Source organism: Mustela nigripes, chromosome 2 (genome assembly GCF_022355385.1).
Source record: "Mustela nigripes isolate SB6536 chromosome 2, MUSNIG.SB6536, whole genome shotgun sequence".
Taxonomy (NCBI): Eukaryota; Metazoa; Chordata; class Mammalia; order Carnivora; family Mustelidae; genus Mustela; species Mustela nigripes.
This window is the reverse complement of record NC_081558.1, coordinates 15187285-15207960: the sequence shown is the minus strand read 5'-3', so window position 1 is coordinate 15207960 and position 20676 is coordinate 15187285. Positions and strand designations below refer to the sequence as shown.

Below are 20676 nucleotides of genomic sequence, written 5' to 3'. Positions count from 1 at the left end.
TAAAGCCTCTGCCTTCAGCTCAGGTCATGATCTCAGGGTCCTGGGATCGAGCCCCGCATCGGGCTCTCTGCTCAGCGGGGAGCCTGCTTCCTCCTCTCTCTCTTTCTACCTGCCTCTGCCTGCTTGTGATCTCTGTCAAATAAATAAATAAAATGTTTAAAAAAAAAAAAAAAAAGATAAAATGAATGGAAGTATTTTAAAAAAAATTTATCACATGGTATTCTTAATATTTGTGTCCTTTGCTGTATGTATATTAATCCTCAAAAAGCATTATTTTTTTTAAGTCTTCCTGCTGTTAAAAAAAAAAAAAACATAATGTTTTACTCTGCGGTCTAGATAAATACCTATGGAACATTTAACCAAATATGATTAAGTTCAGAAACAGAACCTTAAACTTAATTTCATTAGGATTGTACTTCACATTCTCATTTCTCCGATTTCACAGTCAGCAACCCATGGGGCACAAAAGTAAAAGTTGTGGACAGCACCAGCTGAGTTCCCCAATGCAGGCTCCAGATCTCTGGACTGCTGGGAAAGCACGCAGCACAAACATTCACGCAACATTCCCAGCACGATGGGATGTCATCAACCTCAACATTGCTTATAGACTGCAAGAACAGAAGAGTTCCCCATGGAAACAATCATTTTCACACATGGGAGTTATCAATACCCTTGTTCTCATCACTTCCCAGAAAGTGATGTACACAGGCCAGACAGAGTCCTTTAACAGACAGTGACATACAAACATCACTTTCCGTTATGTAAGCAGATGCTCTAATTATATCACAGATATCAAATTCTCTTGTTCGAGTCCAGATTTGCAGAATACTGTAGTTGTGCAGGAACCCCGGTGCACATTTCAGTCCAAAAACTTAAAAATTTTTGTGCTACTATTCCCTGCATACTGAAAATGACGACAAGAGAAACATTTTAGGCGGAAAAAGAGAGCACGGTGAGTAGGCAGTGAGTAGTGTGATGACCTAGACAGTTAATGAAACAACAAAGACATCGGAACACAATTACAAATGACTGCTTGAAGCATTAACATTGTCGAAAGTCTCCTTAGAGCCCCAAAATTCAGTTTCTCCAACCTAACACAGGCCTCTCCTCATTACCAAATATTACCATTCACCGAGATCCACCGAATTAGCTCAAAATCGGCTTTAAAAAACAAGATTCCTTAAAGGATTAGGAAACGTAAGAGACGGAGCACGTAAACAAGAACGGCAAAAGACTAAGATTTTAGTGAAAAATAAGGGTTTAAATTTAGTGAGGTTTTATCAAAAGCGAAAACTGGCAGTGCTCCCCTCCAAGGAAGAAACCGACGGGTCCCCTTGAAAAGAAAATAGGGATTTGTGATAACCCTGGGCTTATCTAAAGAGATTCGAAAGCAAGCCCTCCAGAAGAGAAAGATGTGCTTGGAACAGGAGTAAGTTCTCCCCTTCAGGATAGTCAATAGTGTGGAAATACGCAGAAGGTGGTGAGAGCCAGAAGGAGCGGAGAACCTCAGGCAGGGGTAAGTACAGGCAGCCCCACTCGGGACACCGGAATAGGGCAGCGACGAAAGAGCAGAACCGAGAACGGGAAGGAAGAAACCTGCAGGTCCCGGGCGCAAGCTCCTGCAGGAGGGCTCTCTGGTTCACCGCTCAGCCCAAGCGTCTACCACTGTGCCTGGCTCGTGACACGGGCCCAATACACAGATGGAAGGGAAGACAAGTGTTCCAGCCAAACACTGTCTGTCTGGGGGACACAGAGATCCCAAACGCCCCGCGCCGCTCAGTCCGCTCCTGCCCTTCACTCCCAGCCGGGAACCCTGGGCGGGGAGGGCCGCCCTTCACTGCTGTATCTAGGGGCCGGGACGGGGTCATGAAGCCCGGGGGTCTTTACTTACTTTTGCAGCCGGGCGCCATGGCGCCCTCACCCCTGAATCCCGAGACCAGCGCACCGGATACCCTCACTTCCAACCGCGCTAGGCGCCGAGATTCCGCCCGCTCAAGATGGCCGCAAATTTGAATTTGGCGCTCGGGTCGAACGTTGACGCCAGCAAGGAGGCCGCCATGTTGCCCGGCCTCTGGCCAGGGGGCGTGGACGACGTGACGTCACGAGTAGGCGCCGTCGCCAATGTACCGTCACCAGGCGGCTCCGAGAGCCTGTTTTCCCCCGAGCAGCTATGAGCAAGCGGAACCAGGTTTCGTACGTGCGGCCAGCCGAACCGGCGTTCCTGGCTCGCTTCAAGGAACGGGTCGGCTACAGGGAGGGCCCTACCGTGGAAACCAAGGTGAGCCCAGGCCAGTCGCGTTATCTCAGAAACGCCTTTCCACTTCCGGCTTCTGTCTTGACTTGGAGGCTGGGCAGTGAGGGATCCCTCCTCTCAACCTGTGCCCAGCCCAGAATCCAGATGGGCCTCAGTTCCCAGGCTGGTCTTCAAACAGGTATAGTTTGGTATGCCCAGGAAGATGTTTGTCGTTTATCTTAGTGCTGTTGTGTTCTTGGAAATGACTTCACCCCGGTAGAGCGCTTTGTCCCTGGGAGATGGTTAAAGGATCACTTTTCTCTCTCGTATTATTTGCTAAACCCAAAACCTATAGTTAGCAGGGTGAGTGGTAACTTAGTCCTGTGTTCCAGATAAAGAAACAGAGGCCACTCGATCAAATGATCTGATGTCCTAAGCCTGGAGTCCGGAGCATCTTTGGGAGAGTGCCTTGGATCCTTTTTTTTTTTTTTTTAAGATTTTATTTATTTATTTGACAGAGAGAGAGATCACAAGTAGGCAGAGAAGCAGGCAGAGAGAGAGGGGGAAGCAGGCTCCCCGCCGAGCAGAGAGCCTGATGCGGGACTCGATCCCAGGACCCCGAGATCATGACCTGAGCCGAAGGCAGCGGCTTAACCGACTGAGCCACCCAGGCGTCCCGCCTTGGATCCATTTTTATGCTTTTTTTTTTACCGCCACCCCGCAAAAAAGCATATTTAAGAATATCCTGGATCTAGGGGCGCCTGGGTGGCTCAGTGGGTTAAGCTACTGCCTTTGGCTCGGGTCATGATCTCAGGGTCCTGGGGTCCTTCTGCTCAGCAGGGAGCCTGCATCCTTCTCTCTCTCTCTCTCTCTCCCCGCCTACTTGTGATCTCTCTCTCTGTCAAATAAATAAAATCTTAAAAAAAAAAAAAAAGAATATCCTGGACCTAAGAATAGGAGCTTCAGGAAAGAGCAACACCTGGACAGTTTAGGGATGAGGATCCGTGGGAATCAACTTCCGAGCCCTCCCAGGGTCCAACTGGTTCACACCAAAACCTGCCCTACTTCTTTTAATGGGAAGAGACTGTTAGGCTTAGGGATTGTGTGGCTAAATAAAGAATTATTTAGCACTCTGTGTCTAGTACTTTCACTAATACCCACTCCTCAAGTCACTTAGAGCTTAGTAAAGGAAACAAGATGGACTTGTGTGAAATTACTCAAGCCAGTGAGTATGTGCTAAATCCAGACTTTGTGCCGAGCTCTGAAAGGACAAAGAGATCGATCTCCAAAATACTGTATTCTTTTAAAACCTTCCTTCCTGCCTCCTCTCTGCCCTCACAGGTTACACTTGTGTGAACCTCTTCAAAAGCCCTCCGAACGTTTACATTTCCTCTGTGTTTCTCTTCACTTTGCCCATATCTGGGGTATTCATCATTTTGCAGTGCAACTACTTGCTTTCCTGGGTATTTCCAACACTAAACCTAACTCTCGAAGTTAGTATCTTAATCTTTCTGTATTTTCCCAGCACCTGGCACAGTGCCTGGCACCAGGTAGTAGGTGACCATTTGTATTGACTGTGCTTATCAGGCAAGACCTCACGGAGGAAGGGCTACTTAGATTGAATTTTGAAAATGGGTAAGACAGCAGGTAGAGATGGGAGGAAGGATGGATGAAAGTGTAGAGATAGTGAGTCCGTGGGGTACCTGGCTGGCTCAGTCAGTGGAGCATGTGACTCTTGATCTCAGGGTTGTAGGTTGGAGCCATACATTGGGTGTTAGAGATTGCTTAAAACTAAAATCTTAAAAAGAAAAAAATGATGGTCAGTCTTGGACTGTGTATAGAGGTGATTGAGGAACTGTTGGGGGGGAGACCACATGGCCTATTCAGTAGCTGACAAGGAGCCATTTTTGGGTAGAGATAACATGATCAGGGAGTAACTGATTCCTCAGGCCCCAAAACAGTGAGAATGACTACGAGGATGAGGTTTGAGGAAAGAGACATGGATTTAGCAATGAGGAGAATATGAGACCTTTTTATCGTTTGCTTGAGGTCCTTGTGATGATCATGTGTACATAGTTAACACCCTGAAGATTCTAGCTTGGAATGCTATTTTAGGAGAACTTGGGGTGGGGGACTTTCCAATTCATATCAGTGATTTAGACTGACTGACTTAATTAAGAGACTTTTCCATAGAGGGTTAACCCCTGTTTCTGTGTTTGAGAAACCAGCGTTCTAGTGATGTGCTAACAAAAAGAAGAGTTTCATGGGAAATGATTATATAATTGAATTAAATGTCCTTATTCACGTTCTTGAGTGTTAATTCAGGAGTGGCTTTGAACAGTCACTGTTTCTTTGACCATTTCTCTTATTTTCTGGCCAGTCATAGAAACAAAAAGAGAGGAGCAGAATTAGTGATTCTCAAGCTAATGAACCCGAGAATTTTTTTTTTAAAGATTCTATTTTTAGGGGTGCCTGGGTGGCTCAGTCGGTTAAGATCTGCCTGTGGCTCAGGTCATGATCCCAGGACCTGGGATCAAGCCCTGCGTCGAACTCCTTGCTCAACAGGAAGCTTGCTGCTCCCTCTGCCTGCCGCTCCCCCTGCTTGTACACTCGCTCGCTCTCTGACAGATAAATAAAATCTTTTTAAAAAGTATTTTAAATAGGTAATTCTATGTTAATAGATAATTCCTAGGCATTATACAAATATATTTTTGAGTAAAAAAGTTGGAGGGGCCTTTTATGGTATCTGTCATTTTTCAAAATTCTGAATCAACTGGCCAAAGGTTAACCCTTGTTACATATATATACTGAATACATGGTTTCTATTGGTATTCTCTGTGCTTTTTTATGTTGGGGAAATTTCATAAAGAAAAGAAAGCAAGTCACATAGTACTATGTACAGTGTTCTGTTTGTATACAGAATGTTTTCTATACTTTCTCATTCTTTATACACTTAGAAAACAGCTGAGAGGATGCCCACCAAACTGAAGCCCTTGGAAGGGAAGAGAGATCATCAGAGGTGGGGGAGAGACATCCTTTTACTTGCTGCTTTCTCTACTTTGAGGTTATTTTTTTTTTTGGTCAGGCTTTGAGAAGAGATGGAAGTGAAAACAGTTGATGAGAGCAGAGAGAACAGTTGTGGTTCAGCAGACCCTGAGGAGGCTGGGAATGCTCGCAGTCCATGAAACCAAGGCCCCTGCCTCTGGGAACTGCGTGCTGGGGTCCTGCTGTGAAGGAAATTAATCCCTTTGGGCAGGCACTGCAGGGTAACTGGCCAGTAGACCTCTTTCCGAGAGTGGCAAGGTTAGGCCCTTAAGAGTTACTTGAAAATTCTTTGCCAAATATATTTATTGATTCAAGTTACCCTTGTCAGTCAGTCATCACAGTGTGTCACGGAGATAACAGTTGTATTTGGTTCAAGGTCAGCAGCCTCTATATTGTGTTTGTGTTTTCTCCTAGAGAATCCAGCCTCAGCTCCCAGAGGAAGATGGTGATCACAGTGACAAAGAAGATGAACAGCCCCAAGTGGTGGTTTTAAAAAAGGGAGACCTGTCAGTTGAAGAAGTCATGAAGATTAAAGCAGAAATAAAGGCTGCCAAAGCAGGTATGTCCGAAAGTAATCTGGTTTTTCTAACCATGTAGAGAGCCTGGAATATGAAATTGTCGTATATAATAGTATGGTATGTTCGAAGGAGAGAGTCCTAGGTTCAACCTTGGCTTTAACTCACACCAGGTATGTGATCCTCAACGAGTTATTTCGCCTCCCAACCTCAAGTACCTCATCAGTAAAATGGGGACTTACAATGGTACCTATCTTATTGGGTTGTTATGAGGATTAAGTGCAAATTTAAATTAAAATATCCTGTTTTCGGGTGCCTGGGTGGCTCAGTGGGTTAAGCCGCTGCCTTCAGCTCAGGTCATGATCCCGGGGTCCTGGGATCGAGTCCCGCATCGGGCTCTCTGCTCAGCAGGGAGCCTGCTTCCCTCTCTCTCTCTCTGCCTGCCTCTCTGTCTACGTGTAATCTCTGTCTGTCAAATAAACAAATAAAATCTTTAAAAAAAAAAAAAAAAATATCCTGTTTTCGGGATGCCTGGGTGGCTCAGTTGGTTAAGCAGCTGCCTTCGGCTCAGGTCATGATCCCAGCGTCCTGGGATCGAGTCCCACATCGGGCTCCTTGCTCCGCAGGGAGCCTGCTTCTCCCTCTGCCTCTGCCTTCCACTCTGTCTGCCTGTGCTCGCTCTCGCTCTCTCTGACAAATAAATAAATAAAATCTTTAAAAAAAAAAAAATCCTGTTTTCTTAAAAAAAAAAAAAAAGATGATTAGGTTTACACATCAGTCAACAGAGGTGTATTTAATAAGTGCCTGAGGTGAACTATGCTATATGGTATAGTTTTCATGTTTCCTAAATACTTACTACATTGCTTTAAGGAAAAATGCTGGAGTTCCAAACAATCATTTTTCATAATACATAAAAATACAGCCTGATTGTCATTCATTGCGGACTGGCAATATGATGGACTGCTTTAGGAAATGAATTTTTATTAAGGGACTGCATGTCTTGTGGGTGTAGCTAGAAAATAGAAACAGTGGAGAAGGCTGGACTGAACTGACTCAGAACATCCTTAAATGCCATCTGAGATGTTCTTGCCATTGGAGTCTCTAATAAAGACAAAATAATGAGAGAAAAAAGTTCCTTAACTTTGTTTTTGCTGCAGATGAAGAACCGGCTGTAGTTGATGGGAGAATTATGTATCGAAAACCGGTCAAGCGTTCCTCGGATGAAAAATATTCAGGTCTAACAGCAAGTTCGAAAAAGAAGAAGGCAAATGAAGATGAAATAAATAAGCAGGACTCAGTTAAAAAGAACTCACAAAAGCAAGTCAAAAACAGTTGCCTCCTTTCTTTTGACAATGAGGATGAAACTCAGTAAGTGTAAATATTTTGGACTTAAGTCTTCCTTAAGAGTATATAGGTTGTTTTCTAAAGTAACACTTTTTTATTTCTATTTAAAGATGACACAAATTCATTATAGAAAATTCACAGGGGCACCTGGGTGGCTCAGTGGGTTGAAGCCTCTGCTTTCCGCTCGGGTCGTGATCCCGGGGTCCTGGGATCGAGCCCCGTGTCGGAGCCTGCTTCTTCCTCTCTCTCTGCCTGCCTCTCTGCCTACTTGTGATCTCTGTCTGTCAAGTAAATAAATAAAATCTTTCAAAAAAAAAAAAAAGAAAATTCAGAAAAAAATGAGTATGATAAAAATTTTATCTATCAATACTCCTTTGACATGAGGCTAACTCATGTAGATATTAACTATTATTAACATTTTGGAACTCCCATGTGTGGGGTATATATGTATGTAAATTATATTTTTTAAACAAAATTGAGATTATTTTGTGTATGTTTTCTGTCCTGCTTCTCACATGACATTATATTCTGAGCATTTTTCCAGACCGGTAAAATTCAGAAACTTAATTGCTATAGAGGATTTTGTCATTGAACAGAGCACCTATTGCATCTTCATTAGCAGAAGCCCACTTTCGAGGAAGATGATAATATGCCTAGTTAAGAATACCTCCCCAGCTCCTGCTAAAGGTAGCTATATCACAGCTCTGGCAATTTGAGAAATAAAAATGGATCTTGTACAAGTGAGCTTCCAACACAAGTGTCTTGACAGAAGAGAGGATCTAATGTATAACATGGAGACTGTAGTTAATACACTGTAGAAAAGAGAGATACAAGTAGAAGTCTGCTTTATAAAGCTACAAGGTGTTTGATACAAGAAAGCAGATCTGGCAAGCTTGAACCTTTGTCCTTCTGTCTACATCCTGCTACATCCAGGAGCACATACATGAAACCTAGGAGTACTAGGTGCTCTGTTTTCTTTGGCCTAAGGAAGGCAGATCCTTTCTGTGGCTGGTTTAGTGGAAAGACTCAAAGCACTTGGATCCTGATAGCATGTTTCAAGGAGCTACTGCACCACCCACGGACTGCCAACCTCAGGACTTGATACATGAGAATAAACCAAAAACTGTAGTCAGTAATACTGCTTGCTGACACCTGAGAATTCAATGTCTCCTGCCCTCCTATTCCCTTAAGAGGCCCCCTTTAGTCTTGTGCTCCAAGAATCTGTCAGCCTCAAAAATAAAAGCCAATTATTTTACCAGCATTATGGGCTTATTTGAGAATAGTGGATGATTGCAATTCAGGACATACAGGCTACAACAAAACTGTAGGCAAGTCAGAAAAACAAAGGAGGGAACTGCTCATTTATAGAGGAAAGGGGGAATTGGAGGAGTTGTTACAAACAAAATGTCCTTTGGAGTACACTGGGGGTTTGAAACGTAATGGCTTTTCATTGGCTGAGCTGTGGCCATCTCATTGGCTAGGCTATTGTCAGGCAAGGAGATAATCTTCCTTCTTCCTGCTTGGGGTTAGTAAAGTAGGCTTCTTGTTAGGAATGCAAGGTGTGGCTCTTTCTGTTGGTTCTGCAAAGGACTGCAAGGTATGATACCTGTAAGTTCCCCCTTCTGGCCTCCCAATTCTATTTTAAATGACATTTTCTTTATTTAGTTTCACAAATTTGAAACAAATACAGCTACATAGTAATCAACATGCTTATGTTTTCTTCCATTTCCACCCCTCTTTATTCACATATGACTTCTCCTTACCAACTCTCCTCCCTGCCCCCACCACAAACACACAAAAGTCCTACAACGCAAGTTTTTATTTAGTTAGTGTCATCAAGGCTTCCCTATTCATGGGAAAGAGAGGTCTAGAGCTTGACATGAACTAAGATCCAACAGCGGAGGTATCCAAATCTTAGCAAGTTCTTCTGGGTACCCAGAAGTACACTTCACAATGTCCAATCAAATTCCAATATTTTTTTTCTCTGATTAAATCTTCATTTTCTTGAGGATAAACTGGTCTTAAATTGTATTCTATTTAAATCGACATAGTTTTAATAACTTTCTGTAGAGTAAGCATGAAATCATAGCCCAATTTCAAGAATGTTCTTTAAAAAAAAAAAGTTCTGGGGCGCCTGGGTGGCTCAGTCGTGTCTGCCTTCGGCTCAGGTCATGATCTCAAGAGTCCTGGGATCGAGCCCCGCATTGGGCTCCTTGCTCTGCGGGAGGCCTTCTTCTCCTTCTCCCACTCCCCCTGCTTGTGTTCCCTCTCTCACTGTGTGTCTGTCAAATAAATAAAATCTTTAAAAAAAAAAAAAGTTCTTAAAAAACATATTGAGAACCAAAACTAATGCTGTACTTTGCTTGTTTTCAGTAGCCAGATTTATATACCTTGGGAACATCTATGGCTCAAAACCAATGAATGGTAGTTATTTATTACATACAACTCATTTTATTCTCAAGACAACCCTAGTAAGTATCCTCATTCTTCTGAGGAGGAGGATGGGAAAAACAGGCTCAGAAGGATCCAGTCTTATACCCGTTGAGTGGCAAAGAAGTCATCAAACTCAAGACTGTCTAGTTCTGAGTCTACTTTCTTAACTTTCAGGACACCTTGTGTCTTGTTCAACGTACAGAATGTTTATCCTGGCTGAAGACTGAGCCTTAAAGTCCTAAGAATTTGGGGGCGGGTAGCAATGGCATTTTCATAGACTCTTTCCGCACTGGTTATACGCCAGGTTTTATTCTCCAGCATGAAGCCTCTGATGTCGAACAAGTGCCGAGCTGTGCCTGAAGGATTTCCCACATTCAGCACATTCGTAAGGTTTTTCTCCAGTATGAATTCTGTAATGTTCACTAAGGTGTGCCTGTTTGCGGAAAGTTTTTTCACACTCGCTACACTTGTAAAGTTTCTCTCCAGTGTGAGTTCTCTCATGTTCAACAAGGGAGGAGTTCTGAGTGAAGGCTTTACCGCATTCCGCACATGCGTAAGGCTTCTCTCCTGAATGAATTCTCTGATGCTGCATGAGGCATGCACTCTGGTTAAAGGCTTTCCCACATTCATTACACTTATAAGGTTTATCTCCAGAGTGACTTCTCTGGTGACGGGTAAGGCAAATGCTTTGACTAAAGGCTTTGCCACATTCGGTGCATTTATACGGTTTCTCTCCGGTATGAATTCGCAGGTGTTTGATAAGGGATGGACTCTGACAAAAGGCTTTGCCACATTCTGTGCATTTATAGGGTTTCTCTCCAGTATGAATTCTCAGATGCTGGACAAGGATTGCTTTCGTTTGAAAGGCTTTCTCACATTCATTACATTTATACGGTTTCTCTCCTGTGTGAATCCTCAAATGTTGAGTGAGATTTGACTGTTTACGGAAACAAGTTCCACATTCACTACACACATAGGGCTTCTCTCCCGTGTGAATCCTCTGATGCTGGGTAAGAGATGATCTCTGAGTAAAGAATTTTCCACATTCACTACACTTTGAAGGTTTCTTCTGCATGTTAAGTCTCTGAGGGTTCATTTGCAGTGAAATCTGGCTAGAACTCATGCTGCTTGTGACACAAGGGATGTCTGTCCAGTAGGTGCAGGTTTAGAGGAAACTGTCTCTCAAATTCATGACACTTACAAGGAACTTTCTCAAAGATAGTTATGGTTACAGTAAAACTGTCCTGGGAAAGCTCTGGGTGTTTATGTGTGCATGTATTGTCCCTTCAGGCATTCCTACAGGATACCCCTCTTCCTTCTTCAGGATGTTTCCTTCTCCAAACGCAAACCCTGGACAACCAGGTTTTCTGACCCTGCATGTCTTCCAAAAGTCACTTAACACTTGCATCAGACTTCATCTTCTTGTTTGAAAAAAATATCACCAAGGAAAATGTCCTCTGTGCAAAACAGGGGACCTGCATTGTGGAATCTTTACTTTATCCTCTTCTCAATAATTGAGATAGATCACAGTGACCTGGAGAAAAAATTAGATAATAGAGAGAAGAGATTTAAGTATTGACAAATGTTGGGAAACCCATAAAATTCCCTATTATGATTGATTCTGGAATACTTAAGTACTAAAAACGGATCCAGGTAATTTAGGATCATCCAGAGTGATAAATAGTAGAATGTGAAAAGGGTAAGTATACTGGGGCACCTGGGTGGCTCAGTGGGTTAAAGCCTCTGCCTTTGGCACAGGTCATGGTCCCAGGGTCCTGGGATTGAGCCCTGCATCAGCCTCTCTGCTCAGCAGGGATCCTACTTCCTCCCCTCTCTCTGACTGCCTCTCTGCCTAGTTGTAATCTTTGTCAAATAAATAAATAAAATATTTGAAAAAAAAAGATAAGTACACTAATCTTGGGTAAATTAGTTTTAATGGAAAAATACTACCTATCTACAGTCTATTCAAAGAATAAGTGGAAAGTAATTACATTTCCTTAGGTTGCCTGTAAGCAGTATCTTGCTCATGCTTTTTGAGAAAGTACAGATTTACATCATTGTGGTGGGGCACTTGGGAGGCTCAGTCGATTAAGTGTCTGACTCTTGGTTTTGGCTCAGGGTCCTGGGATCGGGCTCTGCACTCAGTGGGGAATCTGCTTCAGATTCTCTTTTCTGATCTACAATGAAAAATAAATAAAAATAAATAAAAAAATTTAAAGGCTATCCAGGCTGTAACTTTTACTAGGTCCATCACACCAGTCCTTCCTATTGCCTTGATAAGTGTCTCTGGACCTCTCTCTCCAAAACATACCGCATCTGTAGCTCTCCCGCTATGTCCAACTGGAAGATCTTTAGGTTTGAAAACTAGAGCCCTGCTTACTGAAAGAAAGTAAGATATCATTTTTATTTACAGGAAAAGTAGGATTGGGTTGGTCCTTGAGAAAGAGATTCCCAGAATCTGGCCCTCACCTTTGATATTAATGAAATGCTTCAGAATCTGATACACACTAATCAAATTCACAAAATGATGTAGAAAACAGTTACTTTACTGATCTACAATGAAAAATTTATATGCTCAATATCCAGCTCCTTGACATACTCTCTCCACTACAAAAAAAAAAAAAAAAAAAAAAAACCTATTAGGAACCAAATCACTGTCATCAGGATACTCCTTAGAACTTGAGAAAGAGAAATACTTAGATGATCTTAATGGCATCAGACTTTGAAACCCTGATGCTCCGAGAAAGGGCACACAATCTGAGAACAGATATTCAGGTGCCAAACATCACCAATGTCTTCCGTGGATGGTGCTAGAGACACTGACACATTCTGATTCTCTGAGGCCCCTTTTAATTTTAGTTTTTTAATATGTTATGCATAAATATAACCTCACTTTATAATAGATACTACAGAGGATATAGGATAAATTTAGTCATTTTTTATCACCATCCCACCCTAACAAAACAAAGCCCATTTCCCTCCCAGAGGTTATCATTAAGTTTAGAGTATATTCATTCAGTCTTTTTCCTTTTCTTTTTTTTTTTTTTTAAGATTTTATTTATCAGAGAGAGAGGGCGAGAGAGCGAGCACAGGCAGACAGAATGGCAGGCAGAGGGAGAAGCAGGCTCCCTGCCGAGCAAGGAGCCTGATGCGTCGGGACTTCATCCCAGGACGCTGGGATCATGACCTGAGCCAAAGGCAGCTGCTTAACCAACTGAGCCACCCAGGCGTCCCTCTTTTTTTTTTTTTTTTTAAAGATTTTATTTATTTATTTGACAGAGAGATCACAAGTAGGCAGAGAGGGGGAAGCAGGCTCACTGCTGAGCAGAAAGCCCGATGTGGGGCTCAATCCCAGGACCCTGGAATCATGACCTGAGCCAAAGGCAGAGCCACCCAGATGCCCCTTTTTCATCTTCTTTCTACATATTTTTATACACACACCATTTGATTCTCTCTACATAAATAAGATTATTCTATAGGTCCTTCTGTGCTATTTGCTTTTATTCCCCCCAACTAAAGAATGTGCCTTCAAGATGATTTCTACCCTGATCTACCCTGGCTAAGACTTATTTGGTACATATTAGTATTTCTGCACAAATTGTTTACAGTCAGAGACCAATCTGATTAGGCAGTACTGTACTGCACTGATTGTTAAATATATTGAGTACTTTTCCAGAACGTATCTATCTTTATCTTCTGTATAAACTTCCAGTGTAGATACAGTATATACAAAAGTTAATGCCAGGTGGTTTAAATAGCTGAACATAAAACCAAAACTCTAACCATGCTTTTATTTCCTTTATTTTTAGTGTCTCAAAATTGTTTTTTGGTTTGTTTGGGGTTTTATTGCCATACAAAAAATGCATACTCATTTTAAAAAACAGTCCATAACGGAGATTACTTAAAATCCTACCATCGCATGAAAATACAGTTAGTTTTGTGACAATCTTTTCTTCTAAGCATCTCCCAGTGCATATACACATTCACAGACACACATGTACATATATTATGCGTACATATTAAACTAGACTGAATTCTTCAGGTCATAAATAGTCACAATCTATTCAGAGAATTCCCATAGCCTAAGAATCCAGTTCATAAAGTACTGTTCTTACTGAATTAGACAGATCCGCAGGCTCCATGTTGCCTTCTGATCTCCAGTAAGTTGCTAATACTTAGGCTTTTATTCCAAACAGAGCCAGGAGCCCATTCATATTCTCTGAGGAAACATTTAAATCACCTTTGCTATAAGTCTTCTAGTAATTTACTACCAGGTTTCCCACGTCTGACTGCTACCCCATTAAAGCATACCTTTAGCAGTTCAGTGAGTAGCTACCAGGTAACTGCACAGGGGGAGCTATTCTTGCTACAATTTAAGTACATGTGATATAAAATTAGTACATTCTCTGATCTGTCCTATAACCAATTACTCCATTGCCTGCTTCCACAATGGGCCACACTCACGCTGATTTTAATAAGGGGGTCATTTCCAGTGGTTCTGCATTTTCAGTCTGCAGGGTTTAGGTGTAGTGGCCACTGGTGGGTCCCACTACAGGTCTGCCACCACTTTGGAATGAGCACCCCCGTAACAACCCATCCTGGGCTCTCTAGTTAGATTTCACTTACCCAGAGATAAGCTGTGAGGAACACAAGCGACACTAGTTTGTCTCCTGGGGCCTTCTTTTGAGGAAGGGCAGGAATCTGAGGGAGGAGGAATGGAGGGAGGAGAAAAAAGCACCCATAAATTGTCAGCCTACTTCCTTCCTAATCTGAATTCAGAGGAACTCAGGAATAGCCAATCCCTAATGAAATAACTATTTTAAGTCTGAGTGAAGAATATCATTATTCTCTTAAAAGACTATCACCCATGGGGTGCCTAGGTGGCACAGTCAGGTGAGTGGTCGACTTGGGTTTCAGCTCAGGTTGTGATTTCAGGGTGGTGAGGTCCTGCAGTGGCCTCCAAGCTCAGTGTGGCATCTGCTTAATACTCTCAATATCTCTCCCTTTGCCCCCCACCTCAGGCACTCTCTCAAATAAGTAAATCTGAAAGAAAAAAAAAAGTATCACCAAGGACAAAAGTCAGTAAGTGGGTTGTCTTCCAAGAGACCTGACAATGCACAAAGAAAAGGGGCAGGTGCTCCTAAGGACTATCCTGGGGTAAAATATCCTCCACAAGAGAGAAAGTTGGAGCCAAAGCCCCCCCCCCCCAAAAAAAACTACTGGAAAAGCCATTGACTTCAAAAGTCAAAAACCAGGGTTATGGTAGAGGGCATTAGAACAAACATTGGCCTGAGTCAAGAAGTCTAGGTTTGAGTCTGGGCTCTGAATGTGTTCAATGACGTAAAGCTAGTCACTTGGTCTTATCTGTGATTTGTTTTCGTATCTGTGAAATGAAAGTGGAAAACTAGTACCAACATTCTGTGATCCTTGGATTCTAAAAACACATGGGAGGGGTACCTGGGTGGCTCAGTGGGTGAAAGCCTCTGCCTTCAGATCAGGTCATGATCCCAGGGTCCTGGGATGGAGCACCACATCGGGCTCTCTGCTCAGCAGGGAGCCTTCTTCCCGCACCCCATCTGCCTCTCTGCCTACTTGTGATCTCTGTCAAATAAATGAAATCTTTAAAAAAAAAAATGGGAAAAGAGCAAAAACTTCAGTTCATCTTTGATTGAGGATGGTTATTCATTTATTTTAAAAATACTAACTGGTCAGGTACTATGTGTCAAACAAGGAGGTTAGTTAGCTCTTCTGAGAATAGGCTGAATCAACATCAAGGAAACTCCCCTACAGTAATCTTACCACAACCAGAGGTAGAGGAATTTCAGGAAAATAAGACCACATCTATGTGAAGCAGAATCTCCAAGAAAGGATGAGGGAATATTTTGGAAGATGTTAAGGACCCCTCCCAGGAGGAAAGCTTTTAAGAACTCCCTCTGAACACTAGTAAAAGGCTGGTAACCAGTCTAATACATCCCAATCCACTAGCATCCCTCTGTTTTTCACTGAACAAACTACTTCTTTTCAAACTTATACTCAACTTTAATATTCAGCTCAAATGTGAACCACTACACATCTTATAGGTGGATAATTCTTCACTTCCAAGGCCCTTTCTCCTCTGTAGTCTCAAAGAATTTTACGTGGCTCTACCATAGCACTTCCCATTTTTAAAAATTAACATATATTCTATTATTTGCCTCAGGATACAGATCTGTGAATCATCAGGCTTGCACATTACACAGCACTCACCCTTCCCAATGTCCATAACCTAACCACCCTATCCCTACCCCTCCCACCCCCCAGCAACCCTCAGTTTGTTTTGTGAGATTGTCTCTTAGGGTTTGTCTCCCTCCCGATCCCATCTTGTTCCATTTTTACCTTCCTTGCCCCCCAAACGACCCCCGCCCTACCTTTCAAATTCCTCATATCAGAGAGATTGTATGATAATTGTCTTTCTCTAATTGATTTATTTCGCTCAGCGTAATACCCTCCAGTTCCATCCTTCCCATTGTTTTGATGCTCTGATTACACGTCTTCCTCCGGTAAACTTGAAGTATGGCATGGGCTCTGGGACCAGAACTCCCTGGGTTTGAATCGCTGTTCTAGATTTATTTTCCAAGTGATCTTGGGTAAGTTACCTAACCTTCCTGAGGCTCTTTTTCAAATGTTATATGGAGTAGATAATAACTATTTCATACGGGTGTGATGATGCATAAATAATACATGGGAAGTATTTAGAAAAATGCCGTCAATAAATAGTATCTGTTATTACAGTACTGAGTCTACGTCTTCATACATTACCTGTTCTGTTGCTATTAGACAAGAGCTTAAAGGAAGTTGATAACTCTCACATATAGTCATTCAACCCGCGCAACTTTGTCAAGTGGCAAAGCAAGGAATAGCATTGGCTTCTGGAAATCTGACAACTGAAGCAATCAGAAGTTCACTTCCTCCCTTAAGTACATACAAACGGAACCCAGGTCTCCCGACTCCCAGAACAGGGCTCTCCAACAAGCTTCTCCCTTCCCTCTTCAGGGCCAGGTGGCTCCGACCCCTCGCTCCAAAGATTCTCGCGCGCCGGGAAGAGGAGCAGCCGCAGGCCAGCCCGGGCTCCGAGACCAAACCGGGCTGCGAGACCAGACCGTCGCACTCTAGCACGGCGCCTCGACGCACAGAGCGCTGCCCGCAGGCCTTCCGCCACACATAGCGGCACTCAGGCGTCGGACAGACCCCGGGCAGCTCGGAGCCAGTCCCCGCCGCGCCGGCGTGACGTCAGCAGCTCGCGCCGCGGGCAGAACACTATGGTCTCCTCTCTAGGAAGGCGGGAGCGGCTTCATCTCGGTGCTTCCTTCCCCGCCCAGAGCTGGGGGTTCAGCCCGACGCCGCAGACGCTGCTGCAGAAACAGCCCGCAAACCCACCTCGCCGCGCTCCTTCCCAGAGTAAGGAAACCGCATTGGTGGTTCAATGGTAGAATTCTCGCCTGCCAGAGTAAGGAAACCGAACTGGAGACTCGTGGCAGACCACAAGTCGCTCTCACTACTCATTCTGCAACCTGGCCACACTGATCTTTCTAAAAACTCTTCCACGTCACTGCCTTTTGGAGGTCTTCCCAAAGGTTTCACAAAGCTGGCTTAACCTTCCTTACATTCTCACATGCCAGAAAGCTGGTTTCTTCACAGGAACCTCAACACCCTCTGCTTTAGGTTTTGTTCGACAACTGCCCCTGAGAATAGAAGAGCTCTGTTTTCAGCTTAAGTCCCAGATTATCAGCGTGTAAACTTGGGCAAGTAATTTCTCTGTGCCTGTTTCCTGACTTAGAGAACATAAATAAATAATGGTACCGAATTTCAAAGGTTATCATAAAGATTAATGGGCTTAATGTGTGTAATTACTAAGACGTTCCAACATCTTTAAAAAGTTCAGTAAATGTTTGTTCTGTCACGCTCCGCAAATTCCAGCTCCAGTCCTCTGCATTGGCTTCAAGGGACCTTGCCAGCCCTCAAGGCCCTCATCCCCACTGCTGCAAAACTTCAGATCTTGCTGAGACTCGCACAGGGAATACTTGCACATACAGGCTCCTTTTGACAGTGTGTTCCTGGGATGAAGGCATGGGTAGCAGGGTACCTGATCCACTCCACTTCCAGGCATTCTTACGGATGTGCACGCTGTAGGAAATACGGTGGTCTGCTTACCATACCCCTACTGTACAATTCATAAGGAGCCCTCAGCAAACCCTTGAAAAAAAAATGAATGAGATGCAGCAGAGAAGTTATCTGCTTAAACTTCCAGACTGGCTGGTTTAACACAATGAAGTCCCTTTAGGAGGCTGAAATTAGGAGTGTAGATGCTCCAGACTAAGGCCATTATTAACCCTGTTCAGCTAAAAGAGGACCCTTCGTAGAACTGTCAGCTGACATGCCAAGAAACAGTAATGTTGAGCTCACCTTGCTTTTTACCAAGAGTCACATTCTCAGCACTTCTTTGGAGTCAGATAGCAAGTTCCTCCTGTCCAATGCACCCCACCCCCACCAAGCCCTAACATCTCACAGGCCAAAGAGCCTAGGCCTAATCATTTTTTCCTAACTTTTAAGCTTCAAAGAATCCAAATCAGCAGGCTCTTCTGTGTAGGAACTAACTCTAGAGTGGGGTACCCTAAGTAGAGCAATTTACTAGAAACATTAGTCTGGGGCTTAACACAATTTGGGCTGAGCGTCTGTCACTGAGGTGGGAAATGGGTGGGGAGACAGGCAGGGGAAGAGTGGACACCAAAAACATTCCACAAAACTAAAGTGACCTTAGCCCTGCAGTGGCCAGTAGCTAAAGGGGAGTGAAACTGAAGCCACCTGGAGTCAAAGCTAGACTTCTGCATTAAGTAGGCAGAAAGGTGAAATGAAAATGTAAAACCAACTTATTTTTCACACTCACACACTGGAAAGTCTGAGGGCAAAAAATCTCTTTGATTTAAAATGAGCTCCCAGGCTTGCCTGGCTGGCTCAGTTGGTAGAGCACAGGACTCTTGATTTAAGGGTTTTGAGTTCAAACCTCATGTTGAGTGTAGAAATTACTTAAAAATAAAATCTTAAAATGAGCTCCTCCCATCCTCACAAGTCGGGCAAGATTGCAGCCCTATGCAGTCAAATCTATATAATAAACACAACTAAAGAGGAATCATGGAGCAGAGGTATGACCGATAAAGAGAAATCTGAAGGAAAAGTGAGAAAGGACATGGGAGTTTAAATTTCAGATGTCACTTCCTAGCAGCGTGACTTTGGGCAAGTACAACCACTTGTTTTCTCTACTGTTGTTCTGAGGATCTGATTTGGCCTCATGCCATGTCCTTGTGAAATCACAAGTTAAGTTTCAGCACAATGAGAATGAGCACCACATTCCAGTTCTTTATCATCTGGAGCCAAGGAAAGCTGTGAGCTCAGGTAGTGCTTCCACACTGGGACTGCTAAACTCAAAAGCTCTCCTGCTACACCAGCATCCGTATTCAGCTCCTGCTTTCCTTATTTCAGAGATATTCCAGTTGACATGGTTCTGCTTCTACAGATGCAAGCATTTTCCTCCTCCTGGTGATGCGGACATCAACATATCTGAAAGCACTTTGTTAAACTGTGATCCAACATTTCAACAGCTCATTTTTAACACAAGGGTTTTGTTTTGTACAAAGTATTACTTTTTCCTAAGGAACCCTCTGCTTAATATAACCACACAATCTGTATCTTGAGGAAAGATTCGGAATGCTTGTACCTGGCAAACACTTCATGGACACACTCATATCCTCTCCATACCTCCCTTCTGCTGGCAACTGTGGACCTAAAGTCACAACCTGCAAGCAGGCGTGGAGAAGTGTCTGACTTGGGTATTTTAGTTGAGCTCAACAAATATTTACTGAGCAAATTTGAAGTGCTAAGGACTGTGGATAGAACGATGAATAAATATCACAGGGCCCCTGCTTTGACAGAGCTGACAGTTCAGTGGGAAGAGAAAGATTTGGAAACTAGCCACTACAATGGAACATAAGTAAAATGAAGGTGTCAAAATACCGAAATAAAAAACATGTGAGGTCAGAGACAGCTTCAAAGCAGGTGTTGCATGAACATATTCCTAAGTGACTCATGGGAGCTTTCCGGGCAAGCAGAAGGCAGGCAGGCAATCGAGGCTACAGGAAGAGGCTGTGCAAAAGTCACCAAAGTTGAGGTCAGCAATGATACAGAGTCACAGGAATTAACACTATGGAAGTATGCAACGCAGGGAAGGCAGCTGAGAGGGATGATGTAGGTATGGGCCCCGGAAGAGCTCTATTTATTTATTTATTTTTGCTTTTTGTGCATGTGGAGGAGCTTTAGATGCCTTCTAAGGGGCTCAGATATTCTGAGATAACAGAGCTGCCAGTTGTGCTTTGCAAAGACCATCCAGAAGAAATGTGGAAGATGGCCTCATGGGGCAGGCAACTGGAAGACTGACTGGGAAAGTAGGAAAATGGTCTAGGAAATAAACTAGGATGTGGACTAAAGCAACAGTGGTGGACATGGCTTCCAGACTTGGGAGATATAAGCAGGATACAGTGGTTGCTTGGATACGAGGACTGTGTAAAAGACTGACCAAGAACAATTCCAAGATTTGGCACCAGAGTGACTGGGCACTTGGCTGTCCAGTAACTGAGAGAAAACTGAGAACAAATATTTGTCAGTGTGAGATTACGGGATGAGGACGGTAGCAAGATGACAAATTCTCTTCCTTCCTGTTTTCCCAGGAAGTAAAAATGGTATCAGACTCTTAACCTGAGGATTAAAATATTTTTGGATTTTTAGAAAATCTCCTAAAAAGACCTTGGAGATATCGTTCATCCGTAGAGGTCCCATTTCTTAAGAAAACTCTCCCAACTCTCTCTAATCTCAAATCAAGAACTCTAAAGACAGTACTGTATAATTATTACACTAAATACCTACATATCAGGAAGTTGCTAAAGTTTCTGGTGGGCACAGGTTGATTAAAATATATTAATTCAACAAATATCTACTGAATATTTCCTATGTGCCAGCAATGAATTCTCTAGTGTCATTTTCATTTAGAAAGTACAAATATGGGTGCTTGGGTGGCTC

General features: G+C 43.2%; 2 protein-coding genes and 1 long non-coding RNA gene across 3 annotated transcripts in view; 1 reads left to right on the top strand and 2 right to left on the bottom strand.

Annotated features, from left to right (window-relative positions):
* The window catches only part of KIF15 (kinesin family member 15), a 71116-nt gene extending 69045 nt beyond the window's left edge, over positions 1-2071 (bottom strand). The window contains exon 1 of the mRNA XM_059389534.1: positions 1892-2071. Within this exon, the coding sequence (XP_059245517.1) occupies positions 1892-1910 (19 nt within the window). The 5' untranslated portion in view covers positions 1911-2071. The remainder of the gene's footprint in view (positions 1-1891) is intronic.
* A 26-nt stretch (positions 2072-2097) lies between these two features.
* On the top strand, positions 2098-7616 carry KIAA1143 (KIAA1143 ortholog). The gene is made up of 3 exons (XM_059389542.1): positions 2098-2278; positions 5693-5837; positions 6951-7616. The coding sequence occupies exons 1-3, from the start codon at positions 2171-2173 to the stop codon at positions 7163-7165; spliced, it is 468 nt and encodes a 155-aa protein (XP_059245525.1). The 5' UTR covers positions 2098-2170; the 3' UTR covers positions 7166-7616.
* A 100-nt stretch (positions 7617-7716) lies between these two features.
* LOC132011235 (uncharacterized) lies at positions 7717-18287 on the bottom strand. The gene is made up of 3 exons (XR_009402346.1): positions 16369-18287; positions 14197-14271; positions 7717-11104 (listed from the first exon to the last, which is right to left on the bottom strand). It is a non-coding gene; the product is annotated as an uncharacterized LOC132011235 (long non-coding RNA).
* Positions 18288-20676: the final 2389 nt, after the last annotated feature.